At 51.7% G+C, this 25,631-nt stretch overlaps 1 protein-coding gene across 2 annotated transcripts; it reads right to left on the bottom strand.

The window, feature by feature from the left end:
* Nucleotides 1-3,029: 3,029 nt before the first annotated feature.
* Nucleotides 3,030-23,097, bottom strand: TLE5 (TLE family member 5, transcriptional modulator). Of its 2 annotated transcripts, none has more exons than XM_048831370.2 (7): nt 22,666-23,097; nt 20,150-20,247; nt 17,434-17,497; nt 14,565-14,609; nt 12,134-12,196; nt 5,417-5,491; nt 3,030-4,328 (listed from the first exon to the last, which is right to left on the bottom strand). In XM_048831370.2, exons 1-7 carry the CDS (start codon nt 22,690-22,692, stop codon nt 4,110-4,112), a joined length of 591 nt encoding a protein of 196 aa, XP_048687327.1. In that variant the 5' UTR covers nt 22,693-23,097; the 3' UTR covers nt 3,030-4,109. The 2 variants fall into 2 exon arrangements, with proteins under 2 accessions (XP_048687327.1, XP_048687326.1); XM_048831369.2 differs by having other exon boundaries at nt 3,030-4,331; nt 22,666-23,094.
* Nucleotides 23,098-25,631: the final 2,534 nt, after the last annotated feature.

The following is a 25,631-nucleotide window of genomic DNA, read 5'->3' as shown; positions in this document are numbered from 1 at the left end:
CTGGCTACTGAGGACGGATGTCCCTGTGCCATACACCACAGCCAGATGGAACAGAACTCAGATGCCCCAGTCATTTGAGCTAAAGGAGAATCTCCATTAGCAGTATAGGGCCTAGGACACACAGTGGAGCAGTTCCGATTCTCTGATTGTACACACTCACCATTCATTACAACATCTATATAGCACGCCTCATCTCCCAAAAAGTTTACAAAAACCTAATTAATTAATCCTCCAGCCAGAGAAGCAAGTATTATCCCCTTTTTATATATGCTGACCAGGTAAGTGGCCCAACCAAGGCCACAAAGAGAGACTGTGTCAGAGCTGGGATTAAAACCCAGGAGTTCCTGGGGACCGAGCTGTTCTGTGATCCCCCTTCTGCTCTTTCTAGTGACATAAAACAAAACCAAAAAGCTCCAAAGAACTAAAAATAAAAGGAGCCCACAAAAAATAGCAGCATGCAGTTGACTGACCCTGGACCAAGTGAGTATTATACAGGGCCATACGCTGCCCCCATGGTGCAGGGAGCTCTGCCCACAGAGGGAGTATAAGGCCCTGCAAGGCAGTCGTTAAAGGGACATCGAGGACCTGACATCTAAACCCCATTTCTGAAACTGACAAGAGCAGCCTCAGGTTCGACAGCCACCAGTTACAGCAATTTGACAAACCCACTTCCCTAGATTTTAAAACCTTTTTTCTCTCCCCTGTTGGCATGTGAAAGCACCCAACACCCACGCATGACGGTCACACACCCCATGGGAAATGATGAAATGCTCTAGATGCAAACTGCTGTTGAATGCACAAGGTACCTGTAAATGAAAAAACGAAGCTCCCCTCCCTCCCAAATCGCTGACAGAGAAGCTTGAGGTTACTGAAAAAACTGTTTCTGGCAGTAGTGGGATTTTTAAGCGCTCAACATCCTTTAGAGCAGCAGTCACACAAACTGGTCTCTTATAAACCTACCTTGTGTTTTCAGGCCAACCCTAACAAAATCCAAGGGGAGGGCAGGGACCCAGGCTTATTATGCAGCCTCTTGCACAACTTACCAAGTGAATTATGGTCTCCGCCCCTCCGTCACTTGCACACACCATTCTCTGAAGCAGCCCAAGGCAGGATAATGCACTCGATGAACCTCTGGCAAGGCAAATCCTATCTTCTTAAAAGGGGACGATCTTCGTTAAATGCGATCAGTTTGCAGGCCCGGTGGCTCGCGCTCTCTGACTCAGCCAGCCCCCAGCTTTTCCTGGCCCTGAGCTTGCACTGCTGCAAGGCCTGGCAGCTTTCCTCTCTTGACTTTAACGGGAGCAGGACTGTGCCGCCGGACAGCAGCACTCTCCCCACTCCAGCTGGTCTAAGAGATCCCAAGAGCAGAATGAGGTTATCGAAGCCAGAGGACAGCTACGCTTAAGAGCTAGCAGCCAAGTCCATCAGTGTGATCCCAGCCCCAGGGCAGCAAGGGGCCTGGATTGTCCAGAGGTGACGAGCAACAGGAGAGCAGCTGATGCTCAGCACCTCTTGGGGGTCGGGGGGAGAGATCACGCCTGCAGCATTTCACGGAAGGGACTAGTCGTGCGTAATTTGTAGAGGTCATATTACAAACAGCGGCAGGCCAGCACAGATCATTTACACCAGCCACGTCTAGTGGCCCTGCGCTGTAACATCCAGCCACCAAGAAAACCCACCACAGAACTTGCTCTTGGCCAACCCTGGCATTAGCTGCGTTTCCCCAGAAAGTCACCTGCTCCTCCCCCTTTAACTTCTCTTCGGCTTGCGCCTGCAGGAAGCCACCGGCCTATTCCTATGTCAGGGTCGTTTTGTTCCACCCAAAGCATCAACAGCAGCAGCAGCCTCTCCCAAAGTGGAGCAGCAGCTCGGGGCTCAGGGTTAACGCTGACAACGTGGTGCAATTGCAGAGCTCTGCACGGTGCCAGCAAAAGGCCCGTGGGCTGACGGCTGTATGAAGCCAGATGGCAGCTACTGCACCCTGGTGAGTGGGAGCGTAGAGCAGGGAAGGGAGGTTTTCCTGAAGCAGGGAGAGCAGAGAACACCCAGCGCAGCTCCGGGCTGAACCAAGCTTGCCAGCACATGAAAGGTGCTGGGGCCTGGACAGCAAATCCTTGTCCGGCCTTTTAGTCTAGGCACCGCCATCAACCCTTCACTCGGTTTCATGTGCACAGGCAGGGAAGATTGTCACAGGAGTTAAACCCCCCAAAATCAGTGGGATTCAGGCTCCCTACCCCCTCTGAAAACCGCAACGGCACAGAGACTCAGAGAGAGACAAGGAAATCTCACTGCCACTGGAAGGCCAACTTCAGCTGTAGCCCTGATTTTGGGAGGGGGGGGGGGGAGGGGTCAGGCAGAGCACACGTGGCCAGGTGCAGAATTGAGGCAGGGCTTCCCCAACCTCAGAGACTCCCAGCAGAAGCCCCTGTTGAGGACACGGTAATGGAACAGGTGGGCTCTGGGGAAACCCTTCCTCATGCTCAAAGCGCACCTGACTCCTACGGCCTCTGGAGCATGCACTCATGTACACCGAGCGCTCACCGCCTGATGCGGTGTGCGCAGGATCAGGGCCTTGGGCGTGTTCTTCGCCAACTGCTCAGAGCACCCGGCAAAGGCAGCACCGTCCAGTGAATACAGCACTGAGCAGGAGTCCGGGTTTTATTGCCAGCTCTGCTGCTGACCTGCGGGGTGAGTCACCTCCTCTCTCTGTGCCTTGTTTCCCCCTCCCATCCTCCCTCTCTGGTCTATGTAAGTCTAAGCTCTCTGGGACAGGCCCTGCCTCTCACTAGGTGCTGGGTGCTGTACAGACCCAGCAGGGCAGTGATCTCAGTTGACTCAGCCATAATAGGAAGACCCACCCCCCTTTTACAGATGGGGATACTGAGGCACGGAGCAGGGCCGTTCAAGGCCACACAACCAGTCAGACAAAGAACCCAGGTCCTGTGCTTCTGCCCCAGGGGGTAGAACAGAACCCACCCTCTCCCTTTCTCTTTACCAAAGGCCCAGAGAGCAGCAGCTGACTCGCGGGGTTAACCAACCTTCTTATTTCTTTATTTGAAAGGCACAGCTAGTAACATCCTCAATACAGCATCTTCAGTTCCTCTTAGTATAGGTCGAGTGATTAAACACAAAAAGCAAAACAAGATTTCTCTCTAAAGGACTATATACAAACACGAGATTCTTTTTTTTTTTTTTAAACTCCATTTTGTGTTTTTTTTTTTTAAAAGAAAGACACGCTAGCGCACTGAAATAGAAACAGAGAAAGCTGCAGTATCCTTTTTCAAACGGTGGGGGGGCAGGGAAGTGGGGGGGGGGGAGGTTCTAATCTGGTCTGATTTCTCCCCTCCCTTCCTCCCACCATCACAGACAGCCAGGTCCAAGGCTGAGGAGGGCCAGCGGGCGGGGGGGCTCCAGCCACAAGTGGAGAAGCAGCGCGAAGAGAAACACCTGGTGCCTGGGGGCGCTGGACTAGTACTGTGCTCCCAGGACGGGTTAAACAGGGATACATGCAGGGCAGCAAGGTGCAAAGCGGGCACTAGTGTAGGTGGGGTGCCGAGAGAGAACCGGTCCAGAACCAGCGAGATGCAATCGAAACCTACAGAGGTGGGGGCATGGAGGGGCAGGGAGGACTGGGATGGAGAACGGGTCTGTATCTTTAAATACGCATCGGGGAGGGGCGGCGGGGGGAGAAAAGAGGCAGAACGGTACCACTGGGCTTGCATGCAGTACCCAGAGTCCAGACACAGCTGGGCCCATCTGCCCAGCCCGGGGTCAGATCAACCTACTGCGGGCCAAGAGCTGGGGACAGCAGTGCTCGGCCCGAGCCCAGGCCGGCGAGGGATCTGGGGGGCTGGCGGAGAGTGGAATTTAACAGCCCCGCGTTCGTAGCCGTGGTGTTTGTTGCTGCCTCATTTCTACTCCGTTCTCAAGGAAGATGGAGGCTCGGATTCCCGCTCCCCCCCCCCCCCATCCCGGGCATGGGGGAGGGGGGGCACCGCATGGGTTGCGTGCCTGGTGGGCTGCCACCGTACAGACTACTGCAGTTCTGCGGAGCGTTGACCAGAGTGATACTGCATCTTTTACTGAACCCCTCCCCCCAACCCCTCACTTTAATCCGACTTCTCCCCGTCGTCATCTTGGTGGGTGTCCCCGTCGTGACCGTTCTTGTCCTCCTTGGAGAGGTGAGCTTGGGAGCCCAGGGCGGAGAGCGAGAGGAGCCCAGTGCCGGCACTGACAGCCGGGAGGGAAGGGGGCTGGAGGCCCACGGGCAGCGGAGTCAGGGGGAGAGCCAGAGCCTGGAGCTGCGAGAGCTGGTGAGCCTGAAGCTGCTGCTGTAGAGAATGATGGACAGACAGACAACGGGAGAGGGTCATGTGTCGTTTGGGAAGCGGGCAGCCCCACTCCCGCTAAGGGCCCCGCTCCGCTGGGGAAGCTGCTGCCTCTGGGTACCCCAGCTGCAAAAGGCTTCATCTCAAAATGCCATCTTGGCCAACAGCTGGGACTGAACCAGCGACCTCCAGTACTAAAAGCGTAGGCCGCTCAAGCTTGAGCTGAAGAGTCTGGGCTCTGTAGGGCCCTGTAACAGACTTGCCCCCCTCTGCAGATCAGGCACAGAGGAGGACCTGTAACCCTCCCCTCCCCCACGAGTTACACTCATGACTGAGCTGTGTCCAGACCAGGCTACAGCTTTAGGCTCAGCCATGTTCTGGGCCCTGGGGGTGCTTGGAGCCAAACCTGCTGCGCGAGCCCTGCCTTATGCTTTGACCCTGTGTGGGAGCAAGGTCACTGGGCTGCGACCAGGCTCTAGCCCTGTTCCTGCGCTGCACGGATGGAGCCGAGCCAGACGGACCCCCGCAGCCCTGTCTAGACGCTCACATCACCGGTACTCGAACGCAGCTCGGCTGCTGATGGCTGAGTGAGCGCAGAACACGGCCTGGCCCGAGGCAGCCCAGTCGGGCTCTTATCACATGCTCTTGCTGGGCCAGGCCAGCCTGATGCAACTTCTACAACCCAGCCTGGCCAGGGCAGAGCTGCAACCAGCCGGCTTAAGCGAGGTCAAATGCTCTGCAGAGGGCACATGTGTGCATGGATCAGTGTAGGATATGGTGAGTGGTGCTTGGGGGGGCATCAGAGGCAGCTGCTGGCAACAACAATGTGCCAACAGCCTGCGTCGGTTTGGGTGGGGTGGGGGGCAAAGGCCAAGGGGACAGGGCTCAGAGCCCCACCAGTTCCCCTGCAGAAGAGCTACAACCCTCTCCACTGTGGCCCCACCCTGTGGCATGCCAGGGCCTGTCTGATTTAAAGAATTCAGGCTGGCGTCACTTGGTTCCTGCCCCGGGTTTAGCCAAAGGGATCTGAGGCTGGCGTTCATGCTCTCCCCCCTCCCCACAGCCGCTCCTAACCGCGCATCACGTACACGGATGATGGAATTCAGCTCTGGTGCGGTCACTTGCTTGGCTCGTTCAATGGCTCCCAGGACCTGCTGTTGGTGCTGGGGGGGTAGAGAAGGGAGGGGGGGAAACAAGATAGCTTTTGAGTCATTTAAAATCACTGTGTGTTACTCAACACGGCTGGGTCTAGCCCAGGCCAGTGACCGCTCGGTTCTCCCAGCAGGTTGCACTGCCAGGCAGGTTAAACGCATCCCGACCTGGGTTAATTCCGGTCCTAGGAGAGGCTCAGGTGAGGAGGGAGATTGTAAAAGGGCCTGATCCTGCAATGCTCCCTGCGTATGAATGGCAGGAGAGATGTTCCCCCGAGCATGTGCTGCAGGATCCGGCCCCATGTACATATGCCGCTGGTGGGTAGCAAGCCAAGAGATTTTGCTTGCAGGAGCTGAGCACCTTCTGCTTGTTCCCGACCTGACGCCCCTGCCCCTCTCTGGATTTACTTGTAGCTGCACATGTGATTTCTGAACCCGGGAAAGGTGCCCCCTCACCAGCCCTGGCAATGTCCGGCCTTCACCTGCAGAACAGACATCACCGGCAGGGCAAGATTTCCCCCCTTCTGCCCCACCTGGATGACTCACACCCTGACTGTGAGAGTCTGTTCAGTCCTCTTCCTACATGCCACGGCTGCCCGCTCCTGTGTGCCACCTCTCCCCGCCTGCTGCACCAGACGAATTGCCCAGGGGAGATACACAGCAGGGGAGTGGGCAAACCAGAGAGCCCCCAGTGGGACAAGGGGGGACTAACTGGCACCTTCAATGGCTGGGGCGCAGATAGAGCAGGCTAGCCTCCAGCCCTAGATGTAACAGTCCCTCCAGATCAAGGGGGAGAGAGACTGGCAAAGCTGGGAGCAGTAGAGGGGCAAAGGGAGGCCACATGGCCACTGCCCGCGCAGCATGGATGACAGGCGGCTTTTGGGTTATCAGCCTGGCACGCTTCCCAATCACAACATGCATGAGAGGCCCCATGGAGAGAAGTTTCCGATCAGTGGGCTGCCTTCCCCTCCCCTGCCATGCCCCAAAACAGCTCCCCTCGCCATCCCCAGTCACCTCAGCTGCATTTCCAACAAACGCATACACCATTTTGCAATACGGCAATTTCCACCCCTACCCCTGCCAGCCCTTCTCAACACAAACAGATCCAGCAGCCACACACCAAGCCCTGGCCTACTGTCCAGCCCCCTACAGACTCCGGAGAAAGAGAGGCCATTTAAATGGCATAAGCCCAACACAAAGAGTTAAAAATCAAAGGATCACCCGACATCAAGGATCAGCCCCACGCTACGGAAAGGGAATCAAAGGGCAAAATGCTGCCACAGCACATGGGGCACAGGCTTGCACTGGGTCAGGAAGCTGCAAGTTTCCTGCTTCTTGGTGAGCAAGTTCCAGGTTCTCCATTCCAGTACAGATGCCGTCCCTGGAGGAAATGGAGGAGCGGAAGGAACGGGAAGCTTCCCCAAGCCTGAGCGCTTTAGCATTAGCTTCCCCTACAGAGCTACAAACCAAGTCATTATTATGGCTATTATTCACCCTACAGGGACACCTACACGTCCCAGCTCAAACCGGGGCCTTAGGGTGATAGATGTGAGAGAATCTCTGTTCCTAGGAGCTCACGAGCTAAACAGGCCGGTGTTATCCCCTCTTCACCAACGGGGAACCGAGGCACAGGGAGGTAAAGCTCAAGAAGTCTGTAGCAGACCCGAGAACAGAACCATGAGTTCCTGGATCCCAGTCCAGGGCCTTCACCGCAGGGCATTCCTCTCCATAACACAGCCACCAGCCCAGACTTTTCCAACAGAGTTATGCCTAGGCCAGGGGACTCCTGGGTTATGTTTCACAGCCAATGCAGGGCACCCACTCAAAGGCCTGTATATTGTTTCAGTCCTGTTTATGGCCTTGGGGGACATCTTCTGATGAGCACAGTTAGGGGCATGGGGCTCTCCACTCCCTCACCTTCCCACCACACATGGTGCCAGAGGATGCCTTGGACTAGTCATAAAAATGGCCACATTGGGTCAGATCAATGGTCCATCTAGCCCAGTAGCCTCTCTTCCAACAGTGGCCAGTGCCAGGTGCCTCAGAGGGAACTAACAGGACAGAGCAATTATCGAGTGAGCCATCCAGTCATCCAGTCCCAGCTTCTGGCAGTTGGAGGTTTAAGGACACCCAGATCATGGAGTTGTGTCCATGACCATCTCGGGATTGAGGGACCCATCCTCCATGAACTCATCTAGTTCCTTTTTGAACCAAGTTATTCTTTTGGCCTTCACAACATCCCCTGGTAATGAGTTCCACAGGTTAACTATGTGTTGTGTGAAGAAATACTTCCTTATCTTAACTTTACATCTGCGGCCTAGTTAATTTCTTTGGTTGCCCCTGGTTCTTGTGTTATGTGAAGGGGTAAACAACACTTCCCCATTCACGATTTTATAGACCTCTATTACACCCCTTCTCAGTTGTCTCCACTGCCCCAACCTCAAACTCCCGTACCAGCACATGGCTCGGTAGGGTAGATCAATTTAAACCAAAACAATTTAAAAATCACCAATTTTAATCATGATTTAGATCAGCAAGCAGTACCCTTGATTATAATAATCCATTTTAATCTTGTTTTGCATCTGTATTTTCTTGTTATTTTCCTAAAGAAAGGTGGATTCTCATCGGTTGGTAACAAATTGATTTGCAACTAAATATACCCTTTAGCCTAAATTAGGTGCTTCTTTTTGCCAACCAGGAAGATATACTGTATCTCTTCACATTTATTTAAGCAATTCTGTTAGAAGATGGTGAATGACTCATTTCTTATTTACTAGATGATTAATTTTTTAATTGTGGTGTGTCAAGCTCTTCCACTTGGGTGGAAATACAAAATTAAAAAAGCTCAACAACGTTTTAAAAATTATTAGTTAAATAAAACTACATTAAATGGGCAGGATATGAGAGGAAAAAATTAAGTTTAATCAAAACACGTTTTGCATTTAAAACTAACTGATTTATTAAACAAATGAAGTATTACCTGTAGTTAGTGAACTGAATTGATTGTTTCTGGTCACAGTGTCCTTCAAGATATTAGAACTAGCAGATCTCATCCTTTCATACCTCCTTTTTATACATAGATTAGAAAATGACGAAGGGGAAATATGATAGAGGTCTATAAAATTATGCATGGTGCGGAGAAAGTAACGTGTTATTTATCCTTTCACACAACAAGAGCCAGGGGCAACCAATGAAACTAATAGACAGCAGACTTAAAATTAAGATAAGGAAGTATTTCCTCACACAACGCACAGTCAACCTGTGGAACTCATTGCCAGGGGATGTTGTGAAGGCCAACATTCCTGCTTTTTCCAACTCCCAATTGCTTTCTCAATTTTGAATGAGCTTGTCACCAAACTGAATAAGTTGAATAAACTAAAATGAAGAAAATGTTCCCCCTGCAAAAGAGGCTACGGTGGTCAAAAGCTGAGTTAGCACTTCAACAAATGCTGGTTAAAGGTACTTCACTGGTGCCTGCTACCAGTTCAGTGGTTTGACTTTAAGACTTCAGGTGCAAATATGTACTGCTTAATACGATTTAAATTATTTTAACAGACTATAGTAAATTTAGGCCTTAACACTTTTGTCACAATGTCAAATTTAAATTTTAAATCTATTTAAATTAAAGAAATGGATTTTTATCCACCCTGGATCCCCAGTACAGCTGGACTCTGCCACCTGGGGGCCCATGCACCCCCCCCATCCCATTTCCAATGCAAGAAAGGCCTCTGCACCACCAAAGAAGTGTCAGGATTTTCTCCAACTGGACTCTGGTCCCTGTGCAGCACCAGGGCGAGTTTTACCCTTTAGTTGGGCCATGCAGCGAACTCCAGGCTGCTTGGAGGCCTCACAGCCCCCATGAAAAGCAGCAAGGAAGAAACACTGGTTAGTTTAAGCACCCACGTATTTGCTCCAGAGATCAAATGCTCCCTGCCCTGGAACATGACCTGGGCACAAATTCTGATGGCAGGCAGCTTCGAGAGCCACTGGGAAGGCCAGCACCAATGCTAGAAAAATTCAGAACAGGAACAGCAGCAGCTGTGTTCAGAAAAGGCACTATGGTAATTGGTCCATGGGGTAGCAATCGGAAAAAGTCTCTGAATATTATCTCCAGCAAGTAGATTCTTCTCAAGTTTGGCATAGGGGCAGGGTGAGAGCCATGCAGTAAGACAGAGAGTGTTTAGCTGTGGCTAAGCTGTTAAAGAGCTCTGACCTGCAAGTTCCTTAAATTCTCCCCCAATGGAGAACAAAGTAGCCCCCCACCCCTATGGCTAATTCCGACCACAATTCCATTGCACGTCACATCATTTAAGGAGACTTGTACTGCAAATGTAAACACGCCAAGATGACCAAGTCAAAATCAAATTGAGGTGTCAGGTTCTCCCCCAATGCCCTCCTCCCTCTCCAATTAATCAGTCTCTTTTTTTTTTTTTAAAGAGAGAGAGAGGCAGCAAGTACATTAATTATTGAACCAAAGAAATTAAAATATTAAGGAACAGCCACATGGAGTTTTTTTTTTTTTTTTTTAAATACACACTCCGTCCTTCTAATAAGCTGCCCGCATGCCCCAACCATAGTTCACAGAAACAGCCGATGACTCTAATCTTGGGAAATTCATGGAGCGAGAACAGAGGCCATCTTCGTCTGCGGATGCTCCACAAAGGACAGGATATTTTAGCCATAACATGTAGAAAGGGGGAGAACACTCAAGGGCTACTTTAAATGTTTCAGGCCAGAGTTTCAGAACGGTCAGCTCTAGGGCTGTTGATGAATTGCAGTTAACTCATGCGATTAACTCAAAAAAATGAATCGCGATTAATCACAGGTTTAATCGCGCTGGTAAACAATAGAAAACCAATTGAAATTTATTAAATATTGTGGACGTTTTCCTACATTTTCATATACATTGTATTTTGCGTTGTAATAAAAATAATATACATTTTGATTTCAATTACTATTTTTTGTTTATCATTTTTACAGTGCAAATATTTGTATTTTTCAGTTCACCTCATACAAGTACTGTAGTGCAATCTCTGTCATGAAAGTGCAACTTGCAAATATAGATTTTTTGTGTTACTTAACTGCACTCAAACAAAACAACATAAAACTTCAGAGCCTACAAGTCCACTCAGTCCTACTTCTTGTTCAGCCAATCGCTCAGACAAACAAGTTTGTTTACATTTATGGGAGATAATGCTGCCCGTTTCTTATTTACGTCACCAGAAAGTGAGAATAGGCATTCGCATGGCACTTTTGTAGCTGGTATTGCAAGGTATTTACTTGCCAGATGTGCTAAACATTCGTATGCCCCTTCCATGCTTCGGCCACCATTCCAGAGGACATGCTTCTATGCTGATGACACTTGTTAAAAAAAAATAATGCGGTAATTAAATTTGTGACTGAACTCCTTGGGGGAGAATTGTGTGTCCCCTGCTCTGTTTTACCCGCATTCTGCCATATACTTCATGTTACAGCAGTCTCAGATGATGACCCAGCCCATGTTCGTTTTAAGAACACTTCCACTGCAGATTTGACAAAACGCAAAGAAGGTACCAATGTGAGATTTCTAAAGATCGCTACCACACTCGACCCAAGGTTTAAGAATCTGAAGAAGTGCCTTCCAGAATCTGAGAGGGACGGGGTGTGGCGCATGCTTTCAGAAGTCTTAAAAGATCAACACTCCAATGTGGAAACTACAGAACCCGAGCCACCGAAAAAGAAAATCCACCTTCTGCTGGTGGCATCTGACTCAGATAATAGAAAATGAACATGTGTCAGTCCGCTATGCTTTGGACTGTTATCGAGCAGAATCGGGCATCAGCATGAACGCATGTCCCCTGGATGGTTGCTGAAGCATGAAGGGACATATGATTCTTTAGCGCATCTGGCACGTAAATATCTTGCGACGCCGGCTACAACAGTGTCACGAGAACACCCATTCTCACTTTCAAGTGACATTGTAAACAAAAAACAGGTAGCGTTATCTCCTGAAAATGTAAACAAACTTGTCTGGCTGAGCGATTGGCTGAACAAGAAGTCGGACTGAGTGAACTTGCAGGCTCTAAAATCTTACATTGTTTATTTTGAATGCAGTTTTTTGTGTACATAGTTGTTCATTTGTAAGTTCAACTTTCATGAGAAAGATTGCACTACAGTAGCCGTATTAGAGGAATTGAAAAATACTATTTCTTTTGTTTTTTACAGTGCAAATACTTGCAAACAAAAATCAATATAAAGTGAGCACTGTACACTTTGTATTCTGTATTGTCACTGAAATCAATACATTTGAAAATGTAGAAAACATCCAAAAATATTTAAATAAATGGTATTCTATTATTGTTTAATTGCACGGTTAATTTTTCTAATTGCTTGACAGCCCTAGTGAGCTCCAATGGAGGCATTAAAGCAAGTGATCACATCTTCCAGATTTGGTGCATCGGGTGCAGAGCTCTTTGGAAACAACCTGGGCCTGATCAGGAGCGCTGAGCGCTTGAAATTATCTGACCCCACCTGCCCAAATCGGTGGGGTGGCCCCACAATGCCCACTGAACTCAAGAGCGACCTGAAGGCACTTGGCAACTGGCAGGATCAGGCTCTTCTAAGCAGTGTTTTTAAAGTCCCCACTGCCCGCGATTCACAGTGTAAAAAGGTTACCTCTTGAGACAGGTAGGGCAAGACTTGAGCGCAAATCCCATTTAACCGCTTGACAATTTCAGCCTGGAATTAAAAACAAAAAAGGTCAGAAGAAATTGGTACACTCCCTGCAGATTATCTGCCCTGATCAAGGTCTGTTCACCTGAGCAGCCCCCCAACCCCCAACTTCCCTGCCTCCTTGCAGGAGCCACCCAGACTCATTTAGAAAAATAAATAAATCCACTGCAGACCCTTGCAAAACGAAATCCTGCTGATCCCACCGACTGAGTTTTCATTATTCTCCCTTCCCTCTCAGGGACTCAAATATGCATTTAATAAAGAAAGCAGGGGCCTATAGGAAGGAAATTTATTAGAAACCAGACTGGGAAGTGCTGAATTATGTACAATGCTCAGATTCAGACAGACATTTGTTTCACTGTTGCTCTCACTTCCAAGAGGGAGAGGCGGTGGTGAAATCAGTTGTAGGTCTCCTTGGAATCATCTCACCCCCTCCCACAAATTATTCTTTTTTTTAAATTCTATAAATCTTGAGAGTTTGCACTAGGAACGTTCTCCCAGCAGCTGAGCTAGCAAGTGGGAGACTTGGTTAATAACAACCAATAGGCCCAGGGAGAGACAAAGGCCGATACTTAATAAGGGCAAAAAGAAAAAAACCATAGCAGAGATCAGATAAAACAACAGTGTCAGTTGGTTCCCATGGGGTTTACTAAAGAGACTCTAAACGTTTTTTTTAACACTCTTCTCCTGGGGAATGAGCAAAGCTGTTCATAAAAATATATATATATATTAAAAAATAAAGGACAGATTCCAACTGAAGGGAGAGGAATACAGGGCCAGGTTGATGTTGCAGACAGGCACCTAATGGGCTTTACAGAAGCCATGAAGCAGGTTGGGGACCTAACATGAAAAGCTAGAGAGGATTCAGAGAAGAGCCAGGAGAGAGATTAAAGGATTGGGAAACATGCCTGGTAGTGTCAGACTCAAGGAACTTATCAAAGAGAAGGTTAAGGGGTGACTTGATCACAGCTGAAGCACTTGCACGGGAAAGAGACGTTCGATAAAAACCGAGGGCTCTTCACACTAGCAGAGGTCTGACAAGGTCCAGTGGCTGGAAGTTGACGCTAGACAAATTCAGACTAGAAACAAGGTGCAGACAGAACCCAGTTTTTGGTTTTATTTAAATAGCCGTGGAACGAGGAAATCCATATGTATAGGGACTGGTGATTTTTTGAGTGCCCAACGTGAGACAACAGAAGGGGCCGGGTATTTCCTTAGGAGTGGGGGCTCATTGCTTTTTGAAAATCAGGCCTCCAGAAAGCACTGAAAACAGCTGGGGTCTACAAACTGTGCTTCATGTCCCCTACTCGGGCCTGCCAAATTCTGCAGCATCTTCCATCCAGAGCAGGGGTTGCCCTTTAACTAGAAACATTTAATTCTGGATTGGTGCTGGGGCCTGGGTCAGCAGCAGGGGTTTGAAGTTACCCAGAGGCCCACAGAAGAGACCGAATTTTACCAGCCCCCACGCCAAAGAGAGATTTAAGAGGTGCATAAAATCTGCAGCCTCCCAGATTCTCCCCATCAAAGAGACTCCCTGTCCGCCAGCAGCTTGCCCGTCCCTGGGGTTGTTATACAACAGCGGACCACAAGCATTTTCTACGGCCTGGGAACAGTTAAAAAAACAAAACCAAAAACCAAAAAAAAACCCATACAGCACAAGTCCTCGTGAATCACAGGCTAATTGTTTTCAAAGACTCTTTAAAAGATTCTTCCTGCTTCCCCTGCCTTTTCAGTGGAACACGTGACAGGGAGGAAGCAGCAGCTGCTAAGGAGATCAGCAAGTCCAAACAAGATTTCCGGGGGTTATGAACTAGGCCCGGCTCTGTGTCGTACTGAGCATTCCAACAGCTCTCTGGAGGGGAGGCTGCTCAGTCTGGCATCACACCCTTCAGGGGCCCTACCTCTGATCTGTGCCTGTCTATGGACCACTGTGCCTCCCCAATCCCCTGGAGATGCCCACCTCATTCCGGTCCTGCACCTTCTTCACCGGAGCCGAACATCTGACAGGACATGCAGAGCATGGAGTGTCCCATCCCCCCCCAGTCTCCCCTCTCCAACTGGACTCTAGCCCCAAATCCATGGCCATCTGCCATGGAAATATAATGACCGGCAAGCATCGAGGCAAGCATGCATCTGTGCAGGGGAGCCCAAGGAAATGAATCCATCACGAAAGCAGCTCAAATCTTACAGCCTAGAGAAGCTTCATGGCTTTTTGATGACTCCCAAAATGAAATTAAGCCAGCAGAGGCGGGGTGGGGCAGGTCAGAGAGGTTCAGTGAAGAAAGTAACTAACTTCTTAGAAAGCCCAACCTCCTCCCACCCCACCCCACCCCGGCAGCTGCAGAAAGCGCCCAGAGAGAGAAGCTTGTCTCACCTGTTTGTGCATTTCGATATTGAGCCCGTAGGACATCTCGTAATACTGCAGGGGGGAGAGGAAAGAGAAACAGCAACAACTCAAGACTCCACGTGCAACGAGCGTCACAATCAAACCTTTTATAACGAAGTTGCAAAGGAGCCGGATTGGAGTCACTGAACGGGCGGGGGGAGGGGGGATAGCTCAGTGGTGTGAGCATTGGCCTGCTAAACCCAGGGTTGTGAGTTCAATCCTTGAGGGGGCCATTTGGGATCTGGGGCAAATATTGGGGATTGGTCCTGCTTTGAGCAGGGGGTTGGACTAGATGACCTCCTGAGGTCCCTTCCAACTCTGATATTCTATGAACATAGTGTCAGAGGAAGGTGAAAGAAACCCTGCAGTAAGTAGTTCCAGGAGTACGGGTCAGGAGGGGAATTAATCTCCCCATTAGAGGCTGATTTATGCCCTGGAGCATGAGGGTTTCACATCCTTTTCCGCACACTTGGGGTGAAATCCTGGTTCCACTGGTATCAAAGGAAAAAGCTTCTGTCTACTTCAACGAGGCCAGTGCTGCATCTCTGGGGTGTTCTCGTGTTCACTGCGTAGCGCCGTTTGGATCCGCTTATTGCTTCATTCCGATTAATGTCAATGCTCCCGTGCGAGGATTTTCTTCTCTTCATTTTTAAAGCCGACCAGGGAACAGGGGCCCTCGCTAATTGCGATTCAAAGTTTCATGACCACAGCAGCCAACAAATTCAGAAATAAAACCCTTCTGTTCGCTCCCCGCTAGCGGGCTACTGGCTACGATGGACAGAGGGCAACAGCTGTCTGCAGGGGGCACGTGGGATTAAACTGAATGATTTACTTAGGTGGGCAGCTTTTGGGAGGCAGGGACTGGTTTTCTGTTCTGTGCCTGTACAGCACCTGGCACAACGGGATTCCGGTCCCAGATTGGGGCTCCCAGGCACTACCTAATAAATGGCAGGAATTCTCTCGCTCCCAGCCCCACCAATTGGCAGAAGGTGAGAATTGCTGGTACTCACTAGCTCATGAAAAGAATTTCATCCTTCCACATTGTCCCAAGCCCCTATCCTCCGCCACCTCTGGTTCAAAGCACGTATCAATGAGAGCTGGGGCTGTCAAAACTTCCCCATCCCTGTCCAAAAAACAGCTCTAGCACCCCTATCAGCCAACTTCCCCTGTTCGTGTAGCAACCAAGGCCTGGGATTGAGGCAGGGGGATGTATACAGAGTGGGACTGCCCTTTTTATTTCTGCTTTTAAATCCATAACTCCTCCCAGAAGAAATTCTGCATTCATTCCTGCCTCGTGTCTCTCCATTCCAGGGCAGGTGCAGCAGCTGTCTGCCTGGCTCTGGTTCATCTTTATGGACAGCGCTAAGAACTTCCATCAAGTCCTTGAGCCGAGCACGTCAGCCCAAGCCTCATCACCGGCTGCAGACTCTGTCCTTCCAGCCCCACCCCACCGGTGGCCGGGAGTTAAAGGTGCGTGTTTAATTATACACGACGGCAACCCCCTGTCCAAAGGTGGCACTACCGAGGGCTGAGTTTTGACCATGTCTGGGAGAAGAACAGCAGAACAGTGTTTCCCTAACGAATGACAACGTCAAAGCGTGCATCAAGCAGCCAGTTCCCTGCCTGAGTCTCTGCTGTCCTTGCACCTTCACTCCAGCACCCACCGCTCTGACGTGGCAGCGTTTCACACCCACTCTGTGTTGGCGTAGATGACTGTACGAGGTAACGAAGGATCAAGCCTGGGGTCTAAGTTACGCCCAGCAGCTGTGCTACAAGTCAGCGTTGTCTGGCGTTTGCATCACAAAACCCACTTTTACGGCAGTTTCAAACGTTGCTAGTTTCCAATACACCGAGCTGAGGATAACACTGTCTCGCCCTTGCCTTCCAGCCCTTCACCACCACTAGCAAGTCAAAGCCTCACTACTTCCTATCAGGTTGGGATGGGAAGTGACATCCCATTTTACTGACGCACTGAGAGGTCAGTAGCAGAGCCAGGAATCAAACCCTTGGATCTTGATGCCCAGGTCTGAGCGGGAACTGCTTGGCCGTGCTTCCTCCCATCAGCCTGTCAGCTGGGGGTTTCCCCAGCCCTCCTTTGATTTCACTCCACTTCCATCTTCCTTAGCACGTAACACCTCTGCTTCTCCAGTGGCCGGCTGGCACCAAGTTCTCCTGCCTGTTGCTTACAGAACACGGATATCCCTTTCCCAGGACTGGCAACTCCCTGCCATGTCTCATGATGCCCCTGCCAACACTGCCCCGAGAACCTTCAGGTCTCCCCCAAAATACCTCTGGGTCAGTTTTTAATGACCCTTCTCGCTGTGGTATCTGAGTGCCTGGAGACCATGTTCGGCTCCCTGCTGGAAAATGGCATGTGACATGCGCGTTTCCCTTACTCTGTTGTCTTGTCTATTTTGTTCGTTAAGCTCTCTAGGACACGGACTATCTGTACAGCGCCCAGCACAATGGCAGCCTACTCTCTGCTGGCCCCATAACAATCTGACTTATTTCCTTACAAATCCAGCTTTCTAACTTCTCCTCTCTTTGGGGCCCATCAAATCTGTATTTGTAGTTTAGCGGTTCTCAACCATTCTTCTAACACATCTGCCCTAAATTTCCCCTCCCACCTCGCCAGGGACCCCACCCTCACGTGGCAACACAACAGAGGCAGGAAGATGGTGACATCTGCTGGTCACCCACCAAGTGGATAAGCCGCGTTCCAGTTACTTTGATGGGGGGAGGGGAGGGGAGTCGTGTATTGGGCAGATCTGAGAGTTAGAGTTCTGTTTAACCGTGTCCCACTGGGTACGCCCCTCGCCTCCGCCCCACGCCCTCCGCTACTGGAGAGGAGCCTTACCATGACATAGTGACGTTGCATCTCTGATTTCTCGCTGGCCAGCTTGTCACATTCCAACTTCAAGCTGAAAGAGCGAAAACAGACAGCGGCTCAGAGAGCATGGCTAGAGATCACAATGGCTTTGGGGGAGCTACAAGTCTCAGCTCGTGAACAGTTGTTTCCTGTGTGTTTGTACAGCACCTAGTGCAATGGGCCCCCCGGAACACGACAGCAATCGAGAGGTTATAAAGAAGACTGTAAGCTCTTTGGGATACAGACTGTCTTTGTGTTGTGTCTACAAATAATTAAAGAGATCCTCTAACAGCATTAGACTGCCCAGTGACAAGAAGGGCTTACACTCCTTGGATCCACTCCTGCAGCCCTTACTTAGGTGAGTTAAGTCACAGGTGTCAGGAAGGACCGAAGCATGGATCTGTTTCCAGGAATTATCACATGGGCTATCGGGACAGGATTACACACACTCTCCCAAAAGATTCTGGGTGCATTATGGGAAAGTAACAATTACCTGACTAGTTTCCTGACAATGCAGACACTCAAAAAACAAAGCCAAACCAGCATCTTCTATTATTTAATGTATTTAAATTTAATAAAGCAGGTGATTTCCACAGCTAGAATTTCAGCATGTGCCATGGTTTTGTATTTCAAATGAGGAACAGCTTTACCTTTACCTGCCCAGAACCTATTTCTTCCCAGCAGATTAGGTCTCGCAAATGTCTCCCACTGAAAGACCTACAGTCTACTGCAGCTGTATTTCTGGCACTTGCATACACCATATATGGCTCTTCTGAAGGCAGAGGTGTTCTGGGAAATCAGTCGTTTCTGAATAGCGACTTCTGCCCACCACAGACTTCTGCTGTAATACTTTTGGCATGACGGAAGAACCCAATGCACAGCTACAGACTAGGGACCGAATGGCTAGGCAGCTGTTCTGCGGAAAAGGACCTAGGGGTGACAGTGGACGAGAAGCTGGATAGGAGTCAGCAGTGTGCCCTTGTTGCCAAGAAGGCCAATGGCGTTTTGGGATGTATAAGTAGGGGCATAGCAAGCAGATCGAGGGACGTGATCGTCCCCCTCTATTCGACATTGGTGAGGCCTCATCTGGAGTACTGTGTCCAGTTTTGGGCCCCACACTACAAGAAGGATGTGGATAAATTGGAAAGAGTCCAGCGAAGGGCAACAAAAATGATTAGGGGTCTGGAACACATGACTTATGAGGAGAGGCTGAGGGAACTGGGATTGTTTAGTCTGCAGAAGAGAAGAATGAGGGGGGATTTGATAGCTGCTTTCAACTACCTGAGAGGTGGTTCCAGAGAGGATGGTTCTAGACTATTCTCAGTGGTAGAAGAGGACAGGACAAGGAGTAATGGTCTCAAGTTGCAGTGGGGGAGGTTTAGGTTGGATATTAGGAAAAACTTTTTCACTAGGAGGGTGGTGAAACACTGGAATGCATTGCCTAGGGAGGTGGTGGAATCTCCTTCCTTAGAAGTTTTTAAGGTCAGGCTTGAGAAAGCCCTGGCTGGGATGATTTAATTGGGGATTGGTCCTGCTTTTGAGCAGGGGGTTGGACTAGATGACCTCCTGAGGTCCCTTCCAACCCTGATATTCTATGATTCTATGAACTTGCACTCCTACTGTTCAGCAGAAGCCTGACTGGGATGCAAGGCACATGGGAAAGTCATAGCCGTGCTAGATGTACAAGCTAACAGCCACGAAAAGTCATATCCATAAGGGCACAAAATGGACAGATCCTAATGGCGGATTCGATAATTAAAGAGGATACCATCAGGTTGATTTAGCCCCCACATTTTAGGTGTTGTTACAATAAAAGCCAAATCTTAAGATCCTTAGAAACATTTCTTTGAAAAATTTGAAATTCTTTAATTTAAACATTCCTCTGCAGCGGTGGCAACCGAAACATTGCCGCCACGGGCTAGTGCATGGGAGCCAGAAGGCAAAACTGATTAGAAACTCCCAACCAGAGTGCAACTGACTAGTCCATCGTCCTCGTCATAGATGAGCAAAGGACAAACCAACAGCACTGCTGCTCAAGGGAAAATTTTAAAGCATTCAGCTTTCATTATCTACAGGGTTATAACACTGCATGATTATTCTTTTTCCACAACCTGCTGCCATTTTAGCCATGGCAAATCCTTCCTCTAATGCGCTCAATTACATTTCAAGTCTGGCCACTGGGAAGGAAGTCCTCGTCCAAAGCACATTGCTCGGGTCTCTTTCTCCTCCCTCTGGGATCACCTGTTAGGATCAGTTCTATTTCCCTGGCAACTGCAGTGCTATACTAGGGGGAAGGCTGCGAGAAACTGCTCTGGTTCTTCCAACCGTCTATCATCACGTAGCGATCGAGCAAATCAGCCTCTGGACAATCCTTCCCGGCCTGGAGAGCCCTTTTTTAATTTTTAAAGCGTCACACCAGAAGAGAACGAGTGACAGGCCCTGGGGACCCACCTGCGAAAGCATCATTTATCACCGCCATCTCTGGCTAGATACCAAGAGCGTCACGTATTAGGAGAGCAGCCTCTACGGCTCACCGGGAGGAGGGGTGTCACCAAGACAACACCGCACTTTGGCCTGGGCACTGGAAAACATCCCCGTTGGCTCCCAGCAGTCCTTAGGCACCGAGAGCCGGACCGGGCGCAGAAGGGCTGGAGGACACTGTCGCCCGCCAGGCTGTGGCTAGCCACAGGGCACTCAGGCTCACCTGTGATACTGAGCCTGCAGGAGCTGGAATTCGTCCTTAATCCGGTCACAGGAATCGGAGGTTGTGAACTTCAGCTGCTGTGGCAGGTGAGACGAGCCCTTTAACGACACAGAACAGAGCGCCTGGCAATGTGGCGGGAGGGAAAGCAATGCCCCGACCAACCCTTCCCCCTCCAGCACAGCTGCCCTCACGCCCCACGGATGAGGGTCAGCACTGGGCAGTCACCCCCTGCTTCCAGGCCCCTAGCAATGACTGCAAGAACAGCCCCCTTCCTGAGCACTTTTGCTCCAAGGAGCTGGAATTAATTCATAGGCTGGACAAAGCTCTGGCTGGGATGATTTAGTTGGGGATTGGTCCTGCTTTGAGCAGGGGGTTGGAGTAGATGACCTCCTGAGGTCCCTTCCAACCCCGATATTCTATGAGTCTATGAATTAAGCAGCACCCCACCCCTGGGAGACACCTATTACCCCCATCTCTCAGATAAGGAATGCAGGCCCAGAAAGATGACATGACTTGCCCAAGGTCACGTAGCCCTGGCACTGCCCTGCTGTCTATAGCACTTAGCAGAGGTCCAGATATCTCACCGACTCCCAATCTTTTAATGCGTTTATCCCCACGGCACCCCTGTGAGGGAGAGCAGGGCTCATCACCTCCATTTTACAGACGGGAAACTGAGGCACAAACAGGCTAGCATCCTAACCGCTAAGCCCCGCTTTCACCTCGCTGATCACCATTCCCAGGGCCTTTGCCACAACGCCGCCTTTAATAACAGGAACCAGGGCACCTCTTCAACCAGGAAGCACCCCACTCGAGAAATCCGACACAGAATTTTACAAGGAGAATTGACAAGGGTGGAGGTGGGCTTATGACACCCTCCTCCCCCACCCCCGATCTTCCAGCCTAGTTTGTTTTAAGGCAACACTCCTACATGGCTCTAAATAGACGTGGGTATTAAAAAGTGGAGGAAGAACAAACATTTATTCTTTTCTGTCAGGATAATCATGGGCTCAAGCCCCCACTGCAGTAAGGGAGGAGGAGAAGAGAAATATTCCAGTGAGCACATTTCCCCCTCTCCCCCTCCCAAAAAAAAAAAAACCAACAAAAAAACAGAGGGAGCAAAGCAACCAGCTTTATGGAAAGGAAAAAAGCTACTCAGGTAAATGTGCTGATTGACACACACCCCCCAACACACCACACTCCCCCCAATACCCTCTGCACCCCTCCCACCACCCTGTCCCAGCCACCATCCCCCCAAACACATCTAGTACCCCCAGCTCCTGCATCCCACCAGCCTGCCCCATCTAGCACTGAACCCCCAACTTGTCTCAATCAGCACCCCAAAATCTAGCACCCCTTCCACCAGCCTGCCCCAGCCAGCACCCAACCCCTACACTGCTGCACCCAGCACCCCCATATTCCAAGTAGAACCCCCAAGCGTGCAACCCCACAGCAGACCACAACCCTTACCCCCAGCATTCGACCCCCCAACTTGTCCCACCCGGCACCTCCATATCCCTCCCAGCTTGCCCCACCACCCCACCCAATTACCCCACTGCACCCCAAAATATGCCAAAACACCCCCTCCTCACAGCAACACCCCCTTTCCCTGCTGCCAGGGGCTAGGCCCTTCAAGCACGAGGAGGCAGTGGCAGCTTCTCCCAACTGCACTTCCTGGGTCAAGGGTACCACCAGCCACCCCCTTCCCCGCCGTGCCCTGCTGACCCCCCCATGCCACCCCCACCCTCTCACTTCCTAAGCCCCCTCCCTACACCCCACCTCCGCCAGGGCCTCTCAGCCACGAGCCACCCGGCCCAGCCTCTAAGCACATATCCCCAGCACCAGCTTCGCCTCCAGGCCCTCCCACTCCTACGCATCCCCTTACCCACCGGGGCCCCCTGCATTTACCCCAGAGCCCCCCACCACACACACATACTCCTGTGCTCGGAGTCTCCCAGGCATCCCCCCCCACACCAGTGCACCCAGCTCCTCCACGCATTCCCCCCATGCACACTCCAGTGTGCCCCCCCACGCATTCCCCTGCCCCCACGTGCACTCGGCTGCGCCCAGCCCCCCCCCCCCACGCACGCCCAGCTCCCCGCCGCGCACTCCGGTGCGCCCAGCCCCCCAACCCACGCATTCCCCGCCCCCCCCCCGCGCGCGCACTCCGGGGCGCCCAGCCCCCCAACCCACGCATTCCCCGCCCCCCCCCCCCGCGCGCACTCCGGGGCGCCCAGCCCACGCATTCCCTGCCCCCCCCCGCGCGCACTCCGGGGCGCCCAGCCCCCCAGCCCACGCATTCCCCGCCCCCCCCCCCGCGCACTCCGGTGCGCCCAGCCCCCCACCCCACGCATTCCTCCCCACGCGCACTCTGGGGTGCCCAACCCACATTCCACTGCAGTGAACCCCCCCTACCCCACGCATTCCCCCCGCCCCCGCACGCTCATTCGGGTGCGCCCCCCACGCACACTCGGGTGCCATCAGCCCCCCCCCCTCCCGCGCGCGCCCCCCCCCCTTACCGAGTGCCGGCTTTGCGGAAACATCATGTCAGGCTCGGCTCCGGCTGCTGCTGCCGCTGCCTGGGCCGGGACCAGCCGCCGCCGCCGCCGCCTCCCGGGCACTGGGCCACCCGCCGCCGCCGCCGCCTCCCGCGCTGCGCCTTTGTCCCCCCTCTGCGCTGCGCCCCAGCCCTGGCCGCCTCGCCCCCGCTGCGCTGCGCTGCGCGGCCCCGGCCCGGGGCTGCAGCTTCCCTCGGCGGCGGCGGCGGCTGCTATTGTTTAATGGCGGCTGCGGGCTCCTGTCCTGCGGCTGATCAGCACCACCTGCTGCTGCTGCTGTTCCCTCGCCTGCTGCATCGCCCGCCCTGCCCGGAGCCCGGCGCGGGGGGGGTGCGCGCCGCGCAGGCAGCCTCCCCTGGAGCCGACTCGCTGCCGCAGCTCGCCGGGCTGCGCTCCCTCGGCCCGGCCTCGCACGCCACGCACCGCCCCCGCGCCCGCCCCCGACGCGGCCTGAGCCGGGGCCCGGGCCGTCCGCTCCCCTCCCTCCGCCAGCGCCGGGGCTGGTGGTGACCGCCTCCCCTGGGCCCCCGGTGCAATCCACTCCCGCCCCTCTCCCCAGGCTGGGGAGCAGCGCCTCCACCCTGGGTCACTTTGCCTTCGCCTCCCTTCCCTGGGCTGCCCTTCAGCGCAGCTCCCTGCCCTCCTGCGTCTTCCTCCCCCCAGGAGGGATGGGAAGGCCGCCCTTTGGGTGGTCGTGACAGCCTCTCCTGTGCCCAGCATAATCCACTCCCGCCCCTCTCCCCAGGCTGGGGAGCAGCGCCTCCACCCTGGGTCACTTTGCCTTCGCCTCCCTTGCCCGGGCTGCCTTCAGTGAAGCTCCCCGCTCAGGTTGACCTCGAATGCATCTTCCTCCCCCAGGACTCTGTTTAATGCAGGCTGTAAGATCCTCGGGGCAGGGATCCTCTTTTTGTTCCCTGTTTGGCCACACAGCCCAGCACAATGGGGTTTGGGCCTCTAGGCCCTACTGGAATACAAATCAATCACCATCATCATCCTCTCCGTCACTAGACTGTGTTTTCTTCCCAGGCCGGGTCTCTCCTCCTGTGCTGTGCTGAATGCAACTCCCCTTCAAAATGTCTCCTGCCCTGCAAGCTGGGAGCTGGAGAAGTTACCTAAGAGTCCCCAAAGGCACTGACCGTTTCCGTGCAGTTCATCGAATTGGGTTTCTTCAGACTGAACCCAGCCAATTAAACCTAGCCATGCAGCAGGCCTTAGACATGACCATCTCACCCCCTTGGCTATTACAATCTCTGTTATGGAGTCAGTTATCCTTTCCTGGGTGTCTGGCTGGTGAATCTTGCCCACATGCTCAAGGTTTAGCTGATCACCATATTTGGGGTCGGGAAGGAATTTTCCTCCAGGGCAGATTGGAAGAGGCCTTGGGGGTTTTTCGCCTTCCTCTGCAGCATGGGGCACGGGTCACTTGCTGGAGGATTCTCTGCACCTTGAAGTCTTTAAACCATGACTTGAGGACTTCAGTAGCTCAGACATAGGTTAGGGGGTTATTACAGGAGTGGGTGGGTGAGATTCTGTGGCCTGTGTTGTGCAGGAGGTCAGACTAGACTATCATGATGGTCCCTTCTGACCGTAAAGTCTATGAGTTAGGAAGTGCCCCGGGATCTTTCATTTCCACCTATATGCAGGCAGCAGGGGCCACCATTTAATGTCATGCCCGCGACCGGATGGCACTTCTAGCAGTGTGGTACTCGCTGAAATGCAGCGTCAGCATTGGGTATGTGGCCACACTGCTGCGGGACTTGGCCTATGGACGGAAGAACCGTAACAGCTGAGCTATTGTAACGTGTCTGCAGGGGCCTTGGTTTATGTCCTGGCCATGAGTAACTCCAGAGCTAAAATCTGACATGGAGTCTAAAGCTAGGAATTTTCAGACCTGGAATTCCCAATGGGCTGTAACAGTAGCCATGGGAGCGAGTGGATGCTACGCCTGCCAGGTGAGGGGGATATAACCTTTTGTAACCCTGCCCCACAACTCCTGTGTGTCACATCTTTATTACATAAAAAGAACAGGAGGACTTGTGGTACCTTAGAGACTAACAAATGTATTGGAGCATAAGCTTTCGTGAGCTACAGCCCACTTCATTGGGTTTACCTCACGAAAACATATGCTCTAATACATTTGTTAGTCTCTAAGGTGCCACAAGTCCTCCTGTTCTTTTTGCGGATACAGACTAACACGGCTGCTACTCTGAAACCTGTCTTTATTACATGGTGACTAAGGGAATCTTTGCCTCAAATGAAGCTACCCGCATCCTGCAGATTAGAAGGGAACCAGGAAGAGATCTGGAGCAGGGATACCATTTGCAGCACTTCCAAATTGTCCTGGAAGCAAGTGGCATGGCGGAGAAATCTGAGAGGGTGGAGTTCCCCACGCTTGTACCTGGGCCAGGCCCCGAATATTGGCGAGCTATGGGTACAAGCACGTGGTAGCACAAAGGGAACGGCAAATGGCAACACGCAGCCATTCGAAAATTCTTGGAACACTGGGATCCATGCAAGAAGGTCAGTTGGGAAAAGTACATTTTCCTCTGGTGCCAGATGAGACCGTGGATCATTATGTTACAGGCCTGTGTATTAAAGCTAAGCCATGTGAATTGGAACAGTTCATAGATATACTGTCTACTAATTAGAGACTAAATGACATAACTGCGAGATACATAGGTCAAAGCAAGGTTGTTATGAGAATTGGATTTGACTTTGCAAAGGGCTGGATATTTTCAAGGCTGGTGAAAACTCTTTTCTCACCGTGTTAAAAAGCAGTGAAAGAACTGAAGTGCAGCGAATCAAAAATGCGTACAGACAGAATACAAAGGTAAGTAAACAGCAGAGATTTATTGTTTGCAGTGAATGTGGAAGCGATCACAAGATGACAGGAAGGTGTGCAGCCCGAGGGATGCAGTCTCAGAGAC

Source organism: Caretta caretta, chromosome 25, assembly GCF_965140235.1.
Source record: "Caretta caretta isolate rCarCar2 chromosome 25, rCarCar1.hap1, whole genome shotgun sequence".
Lineage (NCBI taxonomy): Eukaryota > Metazoa > Chordata > Testudines > Cheloniidae > Caretta > Caretta caretta.
The sequence above is the reverse complement of the archived record's forward strand: the minus strand, read 5'-3'. Positions and strand labels throughout refer to the sequence as shown.